Source organism: Humulus lupulus, chromosome 6, assembly GCF_963169125.1.
Source record: "Humulus lupulus chromosome 6, drHumLupu1.1, whole genome shotgun sequence".
Lineage (NCBI taxonomy): Eukaryota > Viridiplantae > Streptophyta > Magnoliopsida > Rosales > Cannabaceae > Humulus > Humulus lupulus.
Window position 1 is genome coordinate 223,947,368 of NC_084798.1, and position 22,740 is coordinate 223,970,107.

A 22,740-nucleotide genomic window follows, 5' to 3' on the forward strand; every position below is an offset into this window, starting at 1 on the left:
GGTTGGCTATCGTGGCGTACCTCTTCAGCTGAAGGTTGGACATAGTGCTCCCAACTGTTATATTATTTCATATAATATAATATTAGATTAAACAATGTGACAAAATGTGATTTGTCACACAAATGTGATTTGTCACACCTTGTAACATATTATTGAGAGTCACAAAATTGGACTAATGTGTGTGTCCAAATGTGACATATTTTGGAGTTACAAAATCAGTTACAAATTTGTAACTCCCAAATATTACCCAATAATGTGTATATTATATGTTACACATTTGAGATTGGATTTCATAAAGCCATGTGAGAAATGGCTGATAGAGATGTGATTTCAACTCCCATATTGTGTATGGAAGTTACAAAATCAAGAGGGAATAAATTGGAACGTTTTGGAAAAAACTGAAAAATTCGTTGCTGAAATTGACTGAGCGCCGCGGCGCCTGGAACGAGCGCCGCGGCCCTAGTGCCTGACAGCCTCTTCAAACTTTGGTTTTTATCCATTTTTGAACGTTTCCAAAAGCCAAGTAACTCACAAATCTCTATTTTAATTCCATAAAACATCCAATTAAACATTGGTAACAACCATGGGGGTTGGAGGAATTTGAAATTCAAAGGGGTATCTCACACTCTATAAATAGGAGCCTAATGCTCACTTGTAAGACATACCATTTTTCATCCACAAAGCACTTGGCTGAAAAATACACCAAAAGGCTTGATAATTCCAGAGAGCTATTTCCTTGAGAGATCCCTTATTGCTTAGAGAATAGGGGGAAATAAGCTTTTGGACAAAGGTCTTGAACCTTGTTCAAGTTGGTGATCCCCACTACTCTACACTTTGGTTGAGTGTGAGAGTTTGTTTGTGTTTTTCATTCTTGTGTTCTTCTTATTTACTTGTATTGTTATAGTATTGAGTTTGTAATCTTCTTCTTCTACATATTTCTATTTACTTGTATTTTGAGCAATTGAGTTGTAATACTTATTTAATCAATATTATCTTGTCCATTGTATTTTTGCATAGAGTTGTAACATTATCTTACCATTTCCATTGAAGCAATAAAATAATATTCTCTAACACCAACCTGGTCCAGAAGATCAGTCGCCAGGGTGGCTGTGTCCCGGCCGAGCTTGGGGCGGAAGCCCGCTTCGGCAACTAATCGGTCCACGATCGGCTGGGAGGCGCTGAACTCGACAGGGCGGTCCGAGAACTCGACCTGGTGACGGATCATCAGGGCCTTATAAGTGTCGTCCCTCCAGCACCGACCGTTTTCCCAGATCCGGTTGATCAGCCAGGACTGCTCATCCCGCAGGGCTAACTCCCCCTCCTCGAGAAAGTTGGATGAAGGGGAAGGACTGGCAGGGCGGGGATTTCCTTCGCGGTCAGCTGACTCTCCCCGTGTGATTCTTTAGTCGAGCCTGCCCGCGTTGTCCGGGGCCTCTTCCCGATGTTGCCTTCCCCAGCGTCAGCCTCCGGGCCCCTCTTCCCGAAGTTCCGGCTGGTAGTCGCGCCCGCCTCCAAATCAATCACGGGGGGCTGGTCAGTAGCGAAGTCTGCAGCAGGCTCCACGGCCTGGAAGGGAACCACGACCAGAGCCTCTCCACCCGGACGGAGCTTGGTCTCGGGCGTTTCCCTGGTAAGGTTGGGCTCCGGGCCCGTCACCTCATCTCCTTTCCTGGCTGCCTTCTTAGCCGCCCTGTCCTTGATGAGTCTCCTCATTTCGATGGCCGGGTTCGACATGTTAGAGCCCTCTGCAAAAGTACAGAAAAAGGAGTTAGGACAGTAAACCAAACAGATGAAAACACACAGCAGTTAAAGACGACCTGGGACGAACCCTCATCTAGGCCCCGGGCGAGACTCAATTCCCTTAAAGCGAATGAATGGACCTGATCTCCTACGTCGTCCGGGTTCAGAAAGCCCCCGTACTGGAGGAACCCGGATAAGAACATTAGGACCTCTGATCCTACAGGGACGGGAGCTGAAGGCCTCATCTTCCCATCGGCCCCAAATGCGGGGCTCAGGGGTACTAGCCTATCCCTAGCTAAGTCCCCAACTTGGGGAGCATACATTAAGATTAAAGGGGAGTTACCTCGCCCCGATACGCTAGCCCCGGGAGTCCCGACGTTTGGTAGGGCATCTTCGAAGAGCTCCTCCAGCTCCTCCGAGGTGGCTGCTTCTTCCGGGGGCTGGTTCTTCTTACGCTGGGCCGCGTCGGCCCGCGCCGCTCTCACCACCGTGGCAATGTGGTTGAGGGCCAACTGCTCTCGGACGTCGACGTTCTTCTCGCAGGGGATGCCCCGAAGATACGGGATAACAATGGTCTGGGTGGCCGCGAGCATCCCAACCAGCCGGAGGTTGTCGTCCCTGACGTAGCCCCCTACGTCCAGCTCCTCCGCGGTCAACTTAGCATAAAACCTCATCCTTTCCAGGATGAACTCGGTAAGGGGGGTTTGAGCGAATGGCCCTGCGACCCGGAAGACATGATAAGAGACGAGTAGAAAAGATGAATAAAAGAGAGAGGTCCGGAGGAATACTTACCCACTCGTTGGAAGTCCAGCAGCAGTGTGGGGTTCTTGTCAACGAGGAACCCGGACGTCATGAACCAATAATGCCTGACATCCGGGGGGTGCCTCCAGGAGCTGGTAGGAGCAGGATAGCTGCTCCGCAGTTGCAGCCTGTAAAAGCCGTCTAGGGTCTTTTTTTGACGTTGACCTGCGGCACCAGCTTGTAGAAGTACAAGACTTCCGCAGGGGTAGGCTCCGCGATCTCCTTCGCGACACAAAACACCCTCCACTCAGCAAGCAGGCGGTACGCTTGCGGCAACAGCTAGAACGGTGCGATCCCCACGTACGTCAGGAACCGCACGAAATAGTCATGAAGCGGGAGCGTAGCTCCCGCGCTAATATGACCGGCGCTCCAGGCTCCGAATCCTTCCACAGACGTATGCGCCCGCTCCTCGAGCCTGGCCAGGCTGTTGTGAAAGAGGCCCAGGGTTGATTCGATGCCCAGTTGCTTCTCCAAAAGCAGCATCATCCAGTAGTTCCGGAACGAGTTGGCCGTTACGTCCATTTCCCACCTGTTGCCCTTGGACGTCCGGGATCCGGGAACGACGACAGGGGCCCTATTGACCTCTTCTTCAGAGTGGAGCGTAACGCCCGTTGCCATAACTAACGATCTGGGAACAAAGAAAGAAAGACCAAGCAGTTAGTACCTAAACCCAAGAAAGTTGGTCAAGGTACGGGGAATCTCCTAAGGACTACTTGGAGTCCCTTCGGATCAGGTCCGGGCCCCCGGAAAGCCCCGGAACCCTGATCGGGAGAGGAGACTACTAAGGCCCGCCCCTTGTCCGTGAGGCATCCGAATACGGAGGAACCCGAATCAGGCAGCCTTCCTAGCAATTTCTAAAGCACAGAGCCTAAACGCACGCATCTAGAGAACATAAGTTCACAAAGTTGGCAAGAGAGTTAAAAAAGACTTACTGTATGGTATCGACCGTTGAAGATGATGGTTGTTCGACTGTAAGGATGGCAGAACCTCGTTCTTGAAGTGGCGCAGCTGGTGTAGTAGTTCGTTGACGGGACAAACCCGAGAAGCGTCGTCAGGTAGAAGAACAGAAGTTGGGGTTCTGGGAAACAGGCGGCGGCGCAGAACTAGTAGGTGGCGGTGTATGTCGTCGGCAATGTCGGACATGCAAAGCTCGAATAGTGTTTGCGTTTTCTTAAGCTGGTTCGAAGAGGTAAAAGTGCCAAATGTGGTTTTCTTGGGGTATTTATACTAGCCCCAAATTCTGTCCCACGATCCAACGGGCAGGTGTCTCTTCATCAGACGGTCAGGAGTTGCGCAGGGGCATTTATGAGTCCTTTCAGGCTGGATCCTCTCCGCCTCAGATCCGACGGCCGAGGAGTGGCGAATGCCAAAGGTCGCCCCATCCTACGGTCTACCTCATTCCAAGGACATTAATGATGGCCCCCCCGTGCGGATAGGACGCCTCGAGACGTGCACTGACACCCTAGTCTAGGCCTAGCGACCCTTGAGAAGTCTAGGCGACCCTTCAAGACCCGTGCAGCAATCACCCGGCGACACGTGTATCCTTGCCATAAAGCGGGCTGAAGGTAAACGTCCCCGGATCGTGGTAAACGATCCGGGCTAAGCATCCGACCAATGCCACGGCCTTCTGCCCGAACCCCTGAACTCGGGCAAGAACTGGGGAGGCAACCTGGCGAGCGCCGCGGGGACGATGCAACCCTGCTCCCGGCGAGCCCGGGCGAAGGCTTGGGGGGTAAATGTTATCCCCATTTCCTGCATGGGCTCGGGGCCTTCGTCTTGGCCCGCTGTCAGAGGGCCAGCTCAGCACGTGGGCTCGGCCCAAGGTCTCTTGGTATGGAGAATGCCCAAGGGGACGGGTATGGACCGCAGACTCAAGACTGGGCCCATCGTAGGGGTCCGGGATGTCCCTCCGGGTCCGTCCTCAGCGAGGATAGTCCGAGCGATGTCCAGAGCGCTCGGACCATCGCAGCCTACGCGTCCTGGTCCCGGACCCTGACACGGTCTGGGCCTGTGGTAAATGAAGCGGGACAACGGTAAACGGACCTGGATCACCTCACCCCCAGTTGAAGGGGCCAAGCGTCCAGGACCCTGAAGCCACCTCATTCCACGTGGGCGTTGTCCCCACTTTTCACCTGCAGAAAAGGTCACCTCGGGATTGCACGCCGATGTGTCAGGACTGCGCAGCCAAGTACTCTGACTGGTCTTGTCTCCTGAATCTGCCTTGTGACTCGAAGTGATCAGACCCAAAGCGCTGTTTTGTCGAGCGAGACGTAGTTCTAAGGTCAACCTATTGGGCCTTAGCTAGTTTGGAGTTCGTGTATTTTGTATCTTTTTGTATTGGGCCTCCACTAGAAAGGCCGCTTGTATCCGTTTCCCCGAGGGGCCTGGGTCGGATCTGGCCCGGACCCGGTATTCCCACCAGCTTAGAAATATGAGCTATAGAGCACTGTAAATGGGGGCTCCTATTCACGAAAAAGACAGAAACTCTGTCAAGATATAGAGAAGAGACTCCATTGTAAAAGCTTCTTCAAGCTCTAATAATATAGACTCGTGGACTAAGGCTAGTTAACGCCCTAACCACTTAAAAACCCCGTGTCAATCTTCTTTTTTCATTATCATTATCAGTAAATATTACTCATTGATAGAGTTACCGAAAATCTCGGTTAACAGTATATATATATATAATAATGAAAATTATTTATCAAATTAGGTTATAATATTGAAAATATATATAATCGAAATTGAAAATAATTATATATAATCGAAATTGAAAAATAATTTTTTTTTATTAAAATGGTTTTCTCTGCGATTGTATTAACACCATTTTCTCTGCGGTTATGTTGAATAAACCGCAGAGAAAAGGGTACCTTTCTCCGCGATATTTTCAACACAACCGCAGAGAAAAGTGTGGCTTTTCTTCGCGGTTTTCATACTATTTTTCTCTACGGTCAAATACACTACACTTTTCAATACTCTCGAAAACCGCAGTATATTAAGTAAAAAAACTGCAGAGAAAGACTTTTTTTGTAGTAGTGAAAAGAATTTCGTACTATAGCTATGGAAATATTGTAGTGAAAAACACTTACTATTTTGGTACCCCAATAATAGCATCATCACGGGTACATTCTTAGTGATAATAGTTAGGGTTATTAGGGTAAAAATAATAATAATTAAGAAATTACACAAAATTATTATTTACCAATAAAAAGATCGACAGATAGAAAGCAATTGAATTTCATTCCCATTAACACAATATTCTTTTTTCATGACCACACACACTAGCCGTACGTAGATATTGTAATGTGGGGTACCAATGATAAAAATATCACAAAAAGTAGATTCTTAAATTGCTTAATTAATTATACTTTGTTTGAATTAAATAATAAATCAAGATGATTCCTCTTTTTACATTAATTATCACTTTATCTAAAACAAATTGTAGAATCGTTATGGACCATACAAAACATTAAGCTTAATCATATATAGACATGCTCTGTTTCAATTATGGTACCTAAAACCCTAATTTGCAATGTTGAATTCTAATACCATAATATACTTCAATTATTTAAAGATTAAAAGAAATTTAATAAAGCCATAATATAAAGGAGTATGTTTGCCCCATTAGCAATGTTTCCCCTATTCAGACTCATTGACCATGAAACAACTTTCTACTTAGAAGAATATAAAGTTTTCACTAGGTGAATGCATAAAGTAGGGGTGGACATTTGACCCGAAAAACCCGCAAATCCGCCCGACTTGCAACTCAAAAACTCATTTTTTGGAAAAACCTGACGGATTCAGGTTAAATCCGATCCGAATCCGAAATTTTTTTGGTCGGGTTCGGGTTTAAACCGGAAATCTGAAAAAAAAAATAGTATTTTTGAAAAAAAGTGTAAAAAATAGTATTTTTGCAGAATTCGACTTTTCGGCCCAAAACCCATTAGCCCCAGCCCAACCCAAAATCAAACCCGAAATCTAAAAAAAATGATAGTTTTGAAAAAAAGTGTAAAAAAATAGTATTTTTGCAAAATTTGGCTTTTAAGCCCAAAACACAAATGGCCCAGCCCAACCCGAATCAAACCCAAACCTGAGTAAAACCCGAAACACAAAATCCAAAAATTTTGGATCGGTTTCGGTACCATTTTTCTCAACCCGAAACCCGTAAAATCCAAACCAGATAAACCCTAAACCCGAAAATCCAACACATGTGCACCCCTAACATAAAGTATATAAGACATGAAGTATATATATGTATAAAGTTGAATTAATGTACTTTTCTTCTGCTTCAAGATCTTGTAATATATATTACTTTACGCGACAATTAGGAATGGAATTATATAAATATAAATATTTATATATATTAGCTAGGTTTCGAAAAAGAAATGATTAATTACTGTGAAATACATTTATCAACAATTTTCCACATAACCTTATGGATTGATTGTGTAATTAAAAAATAAAACACTTAATAATTTAAACAAAAGCTATAGATTTTAAAAAAGTTGTTAGTTAAATATATTTGAACTTTCAATCTTCTACAACAAATTCCTGACTAATAATTGCAGTTAATAGTGTGTATTTAATAGTTAATAACTTGATTGTCGGAGTATTTTTGTCATGACTTAAATGTTAAGATCAAACTTGCTTAAATCATGCTAACACTGACTAAAAAAAATTCACAATTTATTACTAATGCCTAGTTTTAGTTATAATAAGTTGTAACTTTTATAACTGATTTACTTCTAGCCACAAATATTTTAGTAACGATATAAACAATTTTATCATTTTAGGCTTGTGTATATCTTAAGTTTTAACCGACACTACATACTTTAGATGATGAAGAAAAATGAAAGCAATTAACATACTTTTTAAACATTATGGTACAATTATTCCATATCAATCAATTTAATTGATTCAATTATAAACAGTTTAGGTGAACAAAGAGTCTTGGACCCATATCTCAAATTAAAGTGACAAGGAATCTAATAAATAATTACTTTAATTCTATTATTTAACGTTAATTGAGTCCTGTCAAAAAATCAAAATGCATCGCACATCATCACTTTATCTAAAACCCTACACTTATAAATATATATGTGCTACAAAAATACAGCACACAAATTAAAATTTGTCCCCCTTTTATTTTTGTCAATAAAAAATATCCTTCTTATATGTATATATATATATATATTATTTAACTGACATTAATTAAACTTTCCTATAGTTAGAAAATAAAATTTAATGCCAGTTTAAAAAATATACTTATAATAAGATGAATAATAAATAAATAAAAAAAATATGTGTAATGATCCATATTAATTTTTCTTTATCACTTGAGACACTAAAATTCAAGCTATATATCTTTTTAGTGTTTGGATTCTCATCACATTTCAAATATATATCACATATCTTCAAAGTCATATTTTTGGCACAAGAATATTTTCTGTAGTTTTACCATGGTACTTTTCCCTAGGCCTAGTATTCCATGTCCCACTATCCAAAAGAAAGTACTGGATCAGTTAATATTAATTCCACAAAATTAAATTATTGATGTACTATAGTTATAATGGAAAGTCTATAGATGTAGTTAATTGCTTTGTCTATAAATAGAGTTGAAACCAAAGCCTTCTCTACAATTCCATAGCTCTCCTTCAAAGGAATAATATGGCACCACATTGTAGTAGTGCTGTTTCTTCTTCTCTTCTTTCAATATTTTTTATTTTCATTTTGCTTCAATCACCGGACGTGGAAGCCATTAAAAAGGCAAGAATATAATTCATATATACATATATATAGAGGGAGCGACTACAACGCATTCCTTTTTTTTTGCAACACATGTGCATCCTTTTTCTATTTCGGCACCTGAATAGTTATAATCCCAAAATAATTTATATGAATGTGTGTATTATAGCTATCCAGATGCCGAAAATAGAAAAAGGATGCACCAGTGTTACAAAAAAAAAGATGCGTTGTAGTCGTTCCATGTAAATATATTAAATCTGTTATATTTTTCTCTCTTCTACTCAATCAATCTGAAGATTTATGTTACAATATGTGTATGCATGCAGCCATATATTGTGTACATGGGAACACATTCGCATGGTCTGAACCCTTCCTCAGATGATCTTGAAAGGGCCACAAATTCTCATTACAACCTTCTTGGATCATACTTAGGAAGGTAATAATCATATCTCATACATCTTTTCTCTTTTTATTTTCCTCATAAAATGAAAATATAATTCTTTAATTTTCTTGTGCAGTGAGGAAAAAGCCAAAGATGCCATCTTTTACTCGTATAATAAATATATTAATGGATTTGCTGCAATTCTTGATGAGGCAGAAGCTGCAGAAATTCAAAGTAAGTCATTTGTCTTTTCTTTTCATGCAGCATACAACATATTACGTAGGGGTACACATGAGTTGGATTTTCGGGTTTCGGGTTCGGTTTTTACGGGTTTCGGGTTGAGAAAAATGGTACCAAAACCGATCCGAAATTTTCGGGTTTTATTCGGGTTCGGTTTCGGGTTTGATTCGGGTTGGACTGGGCCATCTGTGTTTTGGGCTGAAAAGCCAAATTTTGCAAAAATACCATTTTTTTTACACTTTTTTTCAAGAATACCATTTTTTAAATATAATTTTTTTTTTGAATTTTGGGTTGGGCTGGGCCAATTGGGTTTTGGGCCGAAAAGCCAAATTTTGCAAAAATACTATTTTTTTACACTTTTTTTCAAAAATACCATTTTTTTTTGGATTTCGGGTTTGAACCCGAACTCGAGTTTTAACAAATTTCAATCCCGAACCCGACCTGAATTTTTTCGGGTTCGGGTCGGATTTAATCCAAATCCAAAGGGTTTTCCCAAAAAAAAAAAACAAGTTTTCGGATTACGGATCGGGCGGGTTTGCGGGTTTGGCGGGTCAAATGTTCACGTGTTCTATTTTTAAATATTTCAAACAATTGTTTTTTTTTTTAAATATACAATTGGTTTAATTATATATAATAATAATAATTAATACAGAGCATCCAGATGTGGTATCAATTTTCTTGAGCAAAGGAGTGAAATTGCACACGACTCGTTCATGGGAATTTCTTAGATTGGAAGGAAATGACGAAGTCGTTGCTTCTCAATCTATTTGGACCAAAGCACGCTTTGGTGAAGATGTAATTATTGGAAATTTGGACGGTGGTATATATTTCGCTTACTCGTCTATTCTCTTTATATATGCATATATATTAGCAAGACAAAAATATATTATCTTAATTATAACTATACTTTATTTTGTTCTTATACTATAATAATGGCATAATTGGTCCCTAATAAAATTATAGTTTTTATTTTTATTTTTAAATTTTTACAGAAAATACTTAATTTTGTTAAAATATTACATTTTTATGGTTAAATATTTTTTATATCAAGTTTACGATTTTGAGTAAATTTTTTCATTTTTATGTTTAGTTGTTCTGGTAAATAATGTGTTTTTGTATTTTGTTTTAAGTTTATTTTAGTATGTTGCCGTGAGTGGTTTTTAAGTTTTTTTTTCTTAAGACCATGTTTTTATAATTATATGAAATTTTGAAAATTGTATTTTTAAAAATTTGAGTAAATATTTTTTTAAAAAAAATTAAGAACAATAAAAAATTAACTTTATAGTAACAGAGATTTATAGACAAGATTACAATGTAATTAGTTTGGGCGGGTTGTTTTTATTGCCTCTGTTTGCACGGTTTTTGTGGGGTTATTGCCTTGTTTAGGTGTATTGGTTGGTTGATTAATGAAGCTCATTTCCTTCTTGATAAAAAAAAACTAAAAAATTATGTATTTAAGAAAAAATATTCCTTTTATTTTTAAGAGGGGTGAGAGTTTGTTTATAGGTGTTTGGCCTGAATCAAAAAGCTTTAGTGAGTACGAAGGGATTGGGCCTATTCCATCAAAGTGGCGTGGAAGTTGTCAACCAGTCATTGATGATAAAATCCATTGTAATAGGTTGGTCCTTTTATCTCCACTTTCTGTTATTATTACTAACAATGTTTTTCACATGGAGTTTGTTTTCTGTCCTAGGGTATAAAATCTATACACTACATGAGAGCATTTATTAAACTTTATTATATATAGAAAATTTCAGCAGAAGAAAATTGTGTTCTAATTTCACAAAATTCACAAAATGACGACTAAAATATCTAATATTTTTAAAATATTGTACTTTTATACTCATTTCTTTGCGGTAAATATATTCAATATTTTCAAATGTTGCACTTTTATATCTAAACTTTTTTTTTTGCAGTAAATATATCCAATATTTTTAAAATGTTGCAATTTTATACTTACTTTTTTAATTATTTTGACAAATAATAAGAAAGTAAAAGAAAAATATAGGATTTTAGTTATTTTTAAAATTTTAAATTATTTTCACTTTCAAAATAATAAAAGAAATAAGATTCTTAAAATTAATCAAAATAATTACAACTTACATTTTTGCTTTACTTCTTTTCTTTCAAAATCTTATGTTAAATTGATGAAAATATATAAGTTTTTAATTATTTTAAATCATTTTAATAAAATATTTATTATTGTTTAATTTAAAATTTAAAAATAATTAAAATCCTATATTTTTCCGCCACTTTCTTATTATTTATCAAAATAAAAAAAATAAGAGTATAAAAGTGCAACATTTTAAGAACATGGAGTATATTTACCGGGAAAAAAAGTTTAGGTATAAAAGTGCAACATTTTGAAGACATTGAGTATATTATTTACCGCCAAAAAAACGGTTAGGTATAAAAGTACAATATTTTGAAAACGTATTTTAGCCACCATTTACTCTTTTTTAAATTCTATACAATTAACTTTTTTTCTTTTGTATCAAACATGAGATAAAGTTTTGATAACTTAATATGTATGTATAATTGTATAGATGTGTAATATTTTATTCATGTGAAATTTATGTATAGTGCATGCTAGTAACAAATTGTAACATTCTCATCCATATATTCCTTACTATTGTAATAAGCAAAAAATGTAACCAAATGCCTTTATTCATTTATAGTATTAAAAAATTACTATTTTCTTCATGACAAAAATCATGAGACTCCATCAATATTCTTACACTTATTCCATGTGGGACACCATAGTCTAATATGATCACAAGTGACCCATTTTTTTTAGCTTACTTTTTTTTTTTTTGGATCTCAAGTGTTTTTTCGCACTATGCGGATCTCATGCGACTTGGCTCACTCTTTGGATCGGTGTAGATCGAATGCCCGCTAAGGAATTGACTATTGATACCATGACAAGAATCATGAAGCTCCATCTAAAAACCAATTGGTGATTAGTGGAGTTACACATGTTCTTATTAATGGTTCAATATTCTTACACTTATTCCATGTGGGACACCATAGTCTAATACTCAATTTTCCATTTGTTAGGAAGCTGATAGGAGCAAAGTACTTTAATAAAGGTTATCTTGCATATCTAAAGACCGTCAACGCCTCTACACTCAACAAAAACTTTTTCACTAGTCGAGATGACTATAATGGGCATGGGACTCATACTCTTTCCACAGCTGGGGGAAGCTTTGTCCCTGGTGCAAATATATTTGGCAATGCAAACGGCACTGCAAAGGGTGGCTCTCCCAAAGCCCGCGTCGCCGCTTACAAAGTTTGTTGGACTCCAATCAATGACATACCCTGCGTTGATGCTGACATTATGGCAGGATTTGATGAGGCAATAAGTGATGGTGTTGATGTGCTTTCCATCTCTCTTGGTGGTCACCCTCAAGAATTTTTTGAGGACGCAATTTCAATTGGGGGTTTTCATGCTATTATGAATAATATTGTTGTGGTTGTCTCAGCTGGCAACAATGGACCTGATCCTGAGACTGTGAGTAAAGTGTCACCGTGGTTATTAACTGTGGCAGCTAGTACAATCGACCGTGACTTCAATAGTTATGTAACTCTTGGAAACAAGAAGCAACTTAAGGTAAAAATAATTTATATAAGTCTATCAAAGTTTGATTTCATGTTTTGTAATAAAAGTTTCGTATGGTAGGGATCAAGCCTTTCCTCAAGTAGCTTGCCATCTAAAAAATTTTATCCGTTGATCAGCGGGTCAAAAGCTGCTAAAGTAGATCCTTTATCTGCGTAAGTATAAATAATATTAACAATAATCTTGTTGGAAAAAATCATACTGGTATTATTATTATTTAATAGTTGTATATATATATTTTATTCAGTCAAAAATGTCTGCCGAAAAGCCTTGATCCAAAGAAAGTAAAGGGGAAGATCTTGATTTGTTATGTTGGGGATGGAATTTCACCCCTTGAAAAGGGTCACCAAGCTCTTATTGCGGGTGCTGTAGGAGTGGTTCTAATTAATGATATCTTGCTTAATGACAATGATCCCGATCCTCATCTTCTTCCTTCATCTCATCTCAATGGCACTCAAGGAAAATTTGTATACGAGTATCTCAACAGTACTAGGTAGTGACTTATTTCCTTATATGTTTCTTTTCTATATCTTTTTTTTTTTAACAACAAGATATAATATTTTTAGCTTCACTTTAACTCATCATGATACTTTTGAGACTACTTCAGAAACCCTAAAGCTTACATAACTCGGGCAAAAACTGAAGTAGAAGTAAAGCCATCCCCAATCATGGCTTCATTTTCATCCAGAGGACCTAATGTCATTGAGCCAGCTTTGCTCAAGGTCTACCTTCCAAGCTCCTTTTTTTTTTTTTTTTTTTGGTTTAATGATATGTTAAATAACTTTCTCCATATTATTACCTTTACAGCCGGATGTCACAGCACCAGGAGTGAATATTCTTGCAGCGTTTCCTGAAGCTTTCGGCCCAAGTGATCAACTACCATTTGATAAACGTCGGGTCCCATTTAACATAATGTCAGGAACTTCAATGTCATGTCCTCATGTTTCAGGGATTGTTGGTCTTCTCAAAACCCTTCACCCAAATTGGAGTCCTGCCATCATTCATTCGGCGATCATGACAACAGGTTAATTTTACATATACATACATACGTATATTCCACAAATACTTGTCTTATAAAATTCTTTATCTCTCATTAAAGTTATAATTATTTACAGCTAGAATACAAGATAGCAACAAGGGACCACTGTTGGACTGGAATAGAAAAAAAGCAACACCTTTTCAATATGGTTCAGGCCATATCCAACCAAATCGAGCAATGGACCCTGGGCTTGTCTATGACACAACTATTGATGATTATTTAAACTTTTTATGTGCTCACGGCTATGATGAAACAATGCTGAAAACATTTACCAAGAAGCCATATAAATGCCCCACCTCATTCAATATAGCCAACTTCAACTACCCTTCGATTGTGAATACCAATCTTAGTTCACCGTCTGTGATAGTTACTAGAATAATTAAGAATGTTGGTGCCCCAGGCACTTACAAGGCTTATGTAAGGGCCCCAATTGGAGTTTCTATATATGTTAAACCTACCAGCTTGACTTTTGGCAAAATTGGTGAGGAAAAGAAATTTGAGATTATTTTGAAGCCAAAGGTTGCCAAGAAGACTGAAGACTATGTGTTTGGACAACTTAAATGGTCAGATGGGAAACACTATGTCCGGAGTCCTATAGTAGTCAAGTACTAGAAGATATATAATAAAGTAGTATAACTTAATATCATGTACAATATTTTGAAGATTAGATTCAAGGGTATTTATATTTATAATACATGTTTTTTTTGTCATTTTCGTTTTATGTAATATTATTGAAGAGTGAAAAGTTCTTTCAGTAATAAAAAAGTTAGATCATCATTGTTATTTACTTCTTTATTTTAGTTTTATTCAAGTAGTCTTTGGGAATATATCCAATCCTTCTCATCTCCAATTGATGGTAAGAGATGATGTGACTACATTTTGAGCAAACACAATATCATCAACATAAATTTGAGCAATAATAATGTCATAACTTACATTTTTTTATGAACAATATTTTATCTACACCACCTTTTCTACACCCACGTAACACCAAGAACTAAGTTAATCTTTCATACCAAGCTTAAAGAGCTTGTTTCAATCCATACAGAGCCTTTTTCAACCTTAAAACATGATCAAGGAAGTAGGGATCTTCAAATCCTTAGGCTGTTCCACAAAACTTCTTTATTAAAAAGGCGAATTTAACATCCATTTGGTATAAACGATAATATATATAGGCAACAACCAAATCAAGTCTGGCTATAGGTGCAAATATTTCATCAAAATCTACCCCCTATACTTGAGTGTATCCCTGAGCCACCAACCTACCTAGCCACGTTTCCATCTATTATAACAAACTCATTAGATTTGTTTTTAAAAATCCATTTGGTAACTATGACATTAGTATGATTAGGCCTAGGTACAAGACTATATACATTATTTCTTGTGAATTGTTCTAACTCTTCTTTCATTGCTTTAATCCAATATTCATCATTCAAGGCCTCTTTCACAATTTTTGGCTCAAGATTGGAGATGAAACACTCAAATTGAACAAGATTGACATACCTTATTTCGGTGACCATACTTTCCTCAATATTACCTAGAATTAAGTCAGAAATATGATTCTTTTTTTACTCTGGTGGAGGGTTTCTTCTGAATAGGGTCAAAGATGATTTCTGGAATTTCTCATTTTGTTCGTTCAGATGTTATTGTAACAAATTCCATTTCTGGTGCAACAATTTCCAAAGCTACTGGAAAAAGTTCCACTACTATCACAACAGGGGTTTCTTCTTTTTCTTCCAAGAACCTTTCAATTTTCTCTTTGGAATATTCTGAGGAATCTTTTAAATCATCAAAAACCACATTAGGAGACTCCATAACAGTTTTAGTTTTCATGTTATAAACACGACAGGCTCTACTGTTATTGGAATAACCCAAAAACACTCCACAATCATTTTTAGCATCGAATTTACAAGTATTTTCTCGATCCCTAATAATATAACATATACAACCAAACACATGAAAATAACTTACGTTAGGTCTCTTACCTTTCCAAATTTCATAAGGTGTTTTATACATGGACGTAAGAACACACAGTTGATTATATAGGATGCAATGTTAATTGCCTCTGCCCACAATATTTTTGAAAGTTTTTTGCTATTAAACATTACCTTTGTCATTTCCTGAAGGGTATGATTTTTTCTTTCAGCAACTCCATTCTATTTAGGAGTTTTGGAAGTTAAAAATTCATGAGCTATGCCAAGAGATTTACTGGATTCATCACAAATTAACAACATTCTCAAATTTTTTACCATGGTCACTTCTAATTCTCACAATTTTCCCTATGTTGCACTCTTAATTTAGAACACAGAGTTTTAAAAGAATCAGAGGTATCTAATTTATATTTTAAGAAGTCAACTCCATGTAAAGTGAGAAAAATCATCAACACACACACAAAGATATATACCTTTTCCATCAATAATTTCCACCTGGATTGAACCCATAAGATCTATGTGCAACAATTCTAGAACTTTTGAAGTGTGAATGTCAGTTATACCTTTATGAGAGACTTTCAATTGCTTTCCCAATTGGGATGGTTCACACTTACTAGTGGATTCCTTACCCAATTTAGGTAATCCACGAACAAGATCTGCACTTGCTATTTTTTTTCAAACTTTCGTAATTTATATGACAAAGTTTTTTATGCCATAATAAGTTTGTCAGATTACTTGTGGTTGAGTGACAAGAGAGTGTTGGTTAAGTGTGTAGCAATTGTCAACAGATCTAAACCCTTTCAAAACACATTTACCATTTTGATTTACAACTTGACAATCATTACAAGAGAAATTTACACGGAATCCTTAGTCACAAATTTGACTTATACTAATAAGATTAGCTTTCAGACCTTCAACAAGCAACATATTTTTCAATTTGGGTAACCCTAAAAATTCAGGGTACTTTTCCAAGGATATTACCATCCATACCATCGCCAAAAGTTAATGCACCACATTTTTTAGGTTTGAAATTGATAAGTAAGCTTTCAACACCTATCATATGTCTAGAACATCTACTATCAAAGCATCAAGAGTTAGATGGATGAGTTTTTAGACAAGTAATAGTAATAAAACAATTTAATTCATTTTTTCTAACCCAAAATTTCTTGGGCAGGGTGTTTTTTTTTTCAAACAATTGTTTTGACTTTCCAAAATGATGATTAAAATAATTTGATTTGAGAATGTGACCTTTCACACCACATGACAAAAAGGATTAAATGTCATGAATTTGTTGTTTTGAGAAACAACTTTCATACCTACCTAATTCCCAAGAGTTGGGACAAATTGCGAAGTTGATTCCTCATGAACCTGTGTTGATAGCATAGATTTCCCAGTTTAGGAAACCAAGGCAATTTTTCAATTTTTAATATCCATTGCTTTACATTTAGGATTCGTTCCACTAGATCTTAATCCAGCATTGTTTATTTTACCTGCATTTTGAATAACTTCAAAAATAGTGGATCCAAATGTAAGAATTTTTACCATTTTTTCCATAAGCTCAAGGTCTTTTGACAATCACTTAATTTCATCATTTTTTAACAATTATCTCACACTTGTAAGTGGCTTATTTTTCTTTAAAGTATTGGCACCCTCAAATTGAATATGACCAAAACCATCACATTCCCTGCATTTCACACACCTTTTACTAGAATCAAATAATTTAGAAAAATTATTACTTTTTTAAGGTTTAAACATGGTCTTCTAGTTAGTTATCTTTTCCATGTATTTTTTAGTTTTTTTATTAACAAGGCGATTTCATCATCCCCTTCATCATCTGAATTTACCTTTTTTTCTTTGGAAACTTTCAATGCAATGGATATTTCTTTTTGAGCACTTAGTTTCTCCTTTTGTAAGATTTGTTGGTTAAGTTCAAACGTTCGGAGAGAGCCCATCAATTCTCTTACTTTAATGGTTTCTAGGTCCTTTGCCTCCTCAATTATAGTGAGTTTTGTTTGAAACATGTCAGGAAAAACTCTAACAATTTTCCTAACAAGAGTGTTGTTATCCAATTAACTTTTTACCCAAAGCAAAATATTCGTTAGCAATATCAAACTATCTCCCATAAAATTCAGTGAGAGAGTTTCAGATTCAATTTCAGTCATTTTGAGATTTTCAAATCATGTGGTTAGCATTACAAGCCTGGAGCACTTGACATCACTAGTTCCTTCAAATTGAATTTGAAGAATTTGTCAACCCTGTTTGGTCGACTCACAAGATGAAATTAACATTGTATATTCTTCACTGACAACATTAAAAATAGCATGCAAAGTTTTATTATATATTACAACTTGAACATTTATCTTCCACATCAGTCAATTCAAGTTCAGATTTTATCTTTGTTCTATCAGACGCAACATCTATTTCAACAAGTTAAGACCAGCAAGTTAAGATTGATCTACAGACTTTTCGTCTTGAAATTTGATAAGAGCCTTCATCCTTACCTTCTAGTAGAGATAGTTATAGTCATTCTGTAATGGAGGATGGGTTATGGAACCCGAACCCCCTTCTACAAAGAAATTCATATGACAAGGTACAAGACAAATGGAATGTCACAGGATCGCACTAAGAGTTTAGTAACCAGCTCTAATACCAATTGAAATTCCAATTTATATAATTACTAAGTCATTAAACAAACATAACTTAAATATATGTGGAAGTGACTTTAAATTGTTTGTGCAAATTGTGAATCTACAGGAGCAACTTTGAGAGTTGTCTGATGAGATTATCAAAACAACAATAAAATATGCAAAATTGAAATTGACACATAAGAATTTTACATGGCTTTATGTTCATCTTCAAGAGCTGGCTTGAGTCTTCTATGAATTATGGGAACTTGCTTTAGTGGTTGCTGATGATTAATAGGTGTCACCTCTGCAAGCAATATGGGTGCAGCGGTTTGAATGGTTATTGGGGTCACTGGCAGAGGCGGATTGGTAATAGAGGCTACTTTAATGTATTGAGTTATTCGCCCATTTTGCATGAGTGTTTGGATCTGTCTGTACAAACTTTTACACTCGACTATTGTGTGGCCGTGATCTTTATAAAAGATGCAATATATATTTTTTGTCTCTTCTGTTAGCTGGGGACTAGATTTTGAATGGGGTCCGCCAAATTTGGCGATCTTTATTTTCTTTATAGATCTTTTTTTTAGGAGTGTTGAACTCAAAATCTGAATAGCGCGGCGGTCCGTCTCCGTTCTTGGATCTTTTGGAGTCCTTTTATTGGCTAAAATTGGTTGACTTCCGCTTGTCCTTTTTGGTTGGTGGAGAAGGGTTATTAACAGCTAGGACTGAAATCACTGCCAGCTTCTTCTGTGCGTGTTCTCGTGCTTCTAGGACGCGAAAGACTCCTCCAACTCTAATTTTTATGTCATTGAGGTTGTATGATGGGGTCATAGTGAGGTTCTCGTACAACAGCGATTCAACTTGCACATGCTTTTGATGAACAAATTGGCAACGATGACAGTGTCAATGTTGTGTAGTAAATCGATAATAGGTTGAAGTTATGCTTTTGGATGTTCATTCTCACCTTTCTCAATGTGATATAGATCTCCCATAGTTTTAATTAGGTGCTTCTCGGTCGACGTTGTATAGTTGCAAGAACTGCTTTCTAAAATCGCCAAAGCCATTGATAGAACATTGGATGTAGTTTTCTGAACCATAGAAGCGCAAGACTAGGGAACGTAGTGGAAAAGACCTTGTAGTGAATGGCCTCATTATTGACTTTTAGGGACATTTTTTGTTGAAATTGAAAGATATGATCCAAGGGATCACCTTTCTCGTTGAAGGCTGACCGACAGTGTTGGTATGACGAAGTCTTTGGGCTTTGGCTCTTGCACGATCTAGTTTGTAAACAGAGTTTTGTCAGCTATCCTTATAGCTAGATCTACAATGTCCATCTAATAGGAGGATCTCCCTTTTGAGAACTTTTGCAAGAATTCTTTCATCATCCCTCTTTTCCAACCTTCCGGGAGTGGGTTTCCCTGGTGGGTGTAATCTTTGTACTGCTCATGATTCTTGAAAGCATTTCTGTCTTCATTCTCGGCACGTTCAGTCATTACAACAAATTTGATATACAATGACTCCCTACAATGTCTTACACCATTGGTGTAAGACATTAAAACTTATCAGGGGTTTTAAATGTCTAATGGTGTAAGACATTGAAAATTTTTATTAATGACTACAATTGGAAGACATTAAAAATGGTGGAAGACGTTGGAAATAGGCTGAGAAGTGGCCATGGGGACATCCAACGTCTCCCACTGGGAGACGTGGGACACGTGGCATCTCCCAGTGGGAGACGTTGGATGTACCCCCGTATACATCCAACGTCTCCCACTGGGAGACGTGCCACGTGTCCCACATCTCCCACACTACAAGAAAATGGGGTCTTTACCTACCAATTGTAAGTGTAGGTAAAACTAGCCTAATGGTGGGTAATATGGTTTACCTACAAATATTGAATTGGTAGAGATTGGTAGGTAAAGATTAGTGGCGAAAGAGTCTTTACCTACACTTATTAACATTGGTAGGTAAAAGAATCAGTGGACCCCACTAAGTTATAAATCAATTGATGAGTCATCAGATGACGTGTTTGATGACATGGCATCCTACGTGTATGCTGACATGGTTTCTATAGTTTTATGTGCTGATGACATGGCATCCTATGTGGCATCATATGTGGCATCCTACGTGGCATCATATATGGCATCCTACGTGGTGTCATTTTATTAGCCCACATAGCATTATTTTATTGGTCTGTTACACAATTTATATTTTGTTGAAATTTAATGGTTATGTGTAGGTAAAAGATAATAACAGTTATTTATAAATGTTCTATATTAGAAATAAACTAGAAAATAACCATACAAGAATAAAATGTTTAATGCTAAAATTCTTTATAATGTTCAATACTAAAATAAGTCATAAAGTTATCATTTTAAGGTTACCCCTACCAAAATAAAAAAAACTTCATAAAGTTCATTCCTTAGTAAATTAATGTAAATAAACTAAGAATCATCTTGTGACTCCCGAACTGAAAAAGATGGCGACTCTCTTAAATTTGCATTTGTAGCTTGGTCTGTTGGAGGTGGTGGAGGCGGTGCCATCAAATTGTTATGACGAAGTATATCCACAACCACACTAAGTTGTTCGTTAGTAGCATTAAGGCGGGAAGTTGTATCATTAAGTCGTTCAACTAACTCTTCATAAGTTGGTTGGTTACCCACAATATTTTCACGATGTGAAGTAGAAGTTGTGACACTAGGTGACCGCCCCCACCCTCGCAAGTATACCGAATCACGTTCAAGTACACGCTCCATAATCTCTTTATCAGACAGTTCTTCTAGAGGATGTTGACCCCTTAACTCCATCATTTTATCCTAATAATATATTTAATTAATTATTAGTAAGAAATATAATAAATAAAAATTTAAATTACTTACATATAATGGCTCGAGCTCTATTCCAGTCCATCCTTTCTCAGCATCATAATGCTTTAGACGCCATGTCTCAATTTGACCGGTAGGAGAAGTTAACACCATTCCACGTCGAATGTGATGTCGTGGTGTGGAGACTGAACCATTTTTTGACTCCCATTTCCTCTTTGATCGATTGGTAGTATTCTTTAATGCTCTTTCCTGAAGAAATAAATCCAAATAAAATTTATTAGAAATTTTTTTACACAACCTTTTCTTTTGAACAACACAATGTCTATTTATTACGAACTTTATTGAACAGTTTAACACTAAAATCTGTAAATCAAAGACAAAACAAAATACTAGAAAGAGTAGATGTTGTTTATGTAGGGCCAAATACTAGAAAGAGTAGATGATGCCAAAATAATAACATTAGCTTTCATTTTTTCATTCAAACATTTAACCAAACACCTTAACTACATCAACTACATAGTTAGAAAAAACTTCATTCCCACAACCAAAATGAAATAAACACAACAACTGATTGGGTATCACAGTCAAAGAAAGACAGAAATTTCAACAAAGAGGTCATCTATAGCCAATACAATATTTCAAAATTAAGCAGTAGTTCGACATTTGTGGACAATCTTGGAAACATACAACAATATAAATTCAATAAAACAGAAAAAATATCAAAAAGCTAGATGTTAAGGACAATAGTAATATGCAAATAGTATGTCCGGTCTCTTGTTCCTATCATAATAGCAATATTATGATAAAAAATGTTACCTTAAATTCAGAAGAACACCAACGATCACACAAAATCATCCAATCTTCTTGATGTTCTTCTTTTAAGTCTGGATGACGTTTGCTCTTGGCCATCTCAAGATCATTTTCTCCTCCAATTTATTTGAAATATAAGTGCAGCTTGTACTTATGACCCTTCCAAGCTTTTCTCATTTTCTCATCAATGCATTTTTTAGTTGTCTCATCATTCAAGTTGATGTCAAAATGTTCCTATAACATAAAACAATATTAATTATAAATATTACAAATATAAATGTAATATTGTGAAATGACTTACCAAAAGATAGTGTCGCAATGGAGCTCTCACATCTTCAGGGACCATTCTCCACTCTTTATAATGAAATGTACCATGATTCCGAATATTGAATCCAATCTCATTATTAAATTTCTCAGCATTAGTACAAATTGGTTGACGACACTCCGCATTAAAAGTCAGTGACAACTTTCCAGTTGATGATGCCTTAGCTATAGTTGTAGTTGTCAAGCCGCGAGTAACTCCACGTGGCTTAAAGGAAGATGTTTGTCCTACAATACAATATAATCTTAATTAAAATAAATAGAAATTTAAAGAAATGAACATGAAAGACATTAAATTTACCATATGGAACTTGGGAAGATTGATTATCATCTTCGGTATCAAAATGGGTCGTCACATTGACTTGTTCACCCTGTACAGTAGGGTGTGTGGAGCCTTGAGGGTGTTCTCTCTCTACATTAGATTGTGTGGTGGTTCTAGGTCGTTGACTTAGTGCCATAGATCGAGTGGTGTGACAAACTTGTTGATTCTCTAAACTCAACCGAGTAGTGCGAATTACCTGTGTAGGTGGAGCAGGAGGATCAATGACTGGTTCAACTTGTTGATTCTCTATACTCGACCGAGTAGTACGAACAACTTGTGAAGGTGGAGCAAGAAGATCAATGACTGGTTCAACTTGTTGACTTTGAGTAGTAGATCGAGTGGTGCGA

The 22,740-nt window shown here is 36.8% G+C and overlaps 2 protein-coding genes across 3 annotated transcripts; one reads left to right on the forward strand and one right to left on the reverse strand.

Moving 5' to 3' along the window:
• Positions 1-8,205: 8,205 nt before the first annotated feature.
• LOC133786261 (subtilisin-like protease SBT5.3) lies at positions 8,206-14,254 on the forward strand. The gene is made up of 11 exons (XM_062225459.1): positions 8,206-8,304; positions 8,610-8,719; positions 8,802-8,899; positions 9,558-9,725; positions 10,412-10,523; positions 11,963-12,515; positions 12,585-12,676; positions 12,769-13,014; positions 13,129-13,243; positions 13,329-13,545; positions 13,637-14,254. The coding sequence occupies exons 1-11, from the start codon at positions 8,206-8,208 to the stop codon at positions 14,170-14,172; spliced, it is 2,346 nt and encodes a 781-aa protein (XP_062081443.1). The 3' UTR covers positions 14,173-14,254.
• A 6,175-nt stretch (positions 14,255-20,429) lies between these two features.
• LOC133784560 (uncharacterized) lies at positions 20,430-22,557 on the reverse strand. 2 transcript variants are annotated; one of them, XM_062223854.1, is made up of 5 exons: positions 22,373-22,557; positions 22,052-22,299; positions 21,757-21,984; positions 20,995-21,189; positions 20,430-20,931 (listed from the first exon to the last, which is right to left on the reverse strand). In XM_062223854.1, the coding sequence occupies exons 3-5, from the start codon at positions 21,847-21,849 to the stop codon at positions 20,560-20,562; spliced, it is 660 nt and encodes a 219-aa protein (XP_062079838.1). In that variant the 5' UTR covers positions 21,850-21,984; positions 22,052-22,299; positions 22,373-22,557; the 3' UTR covers positions 20,430-20,559. The 2 variants fall into 2 exon arrangements, with proteins under 2 accessions (XP_062079838.1, XP_062079839.1); XM_062223855.1 differs by having other exon boundaries at positions 21,757-22,299.
• Between the last annotated feature and the right edge of the window lie 183 nt (positions 22,558-22,740).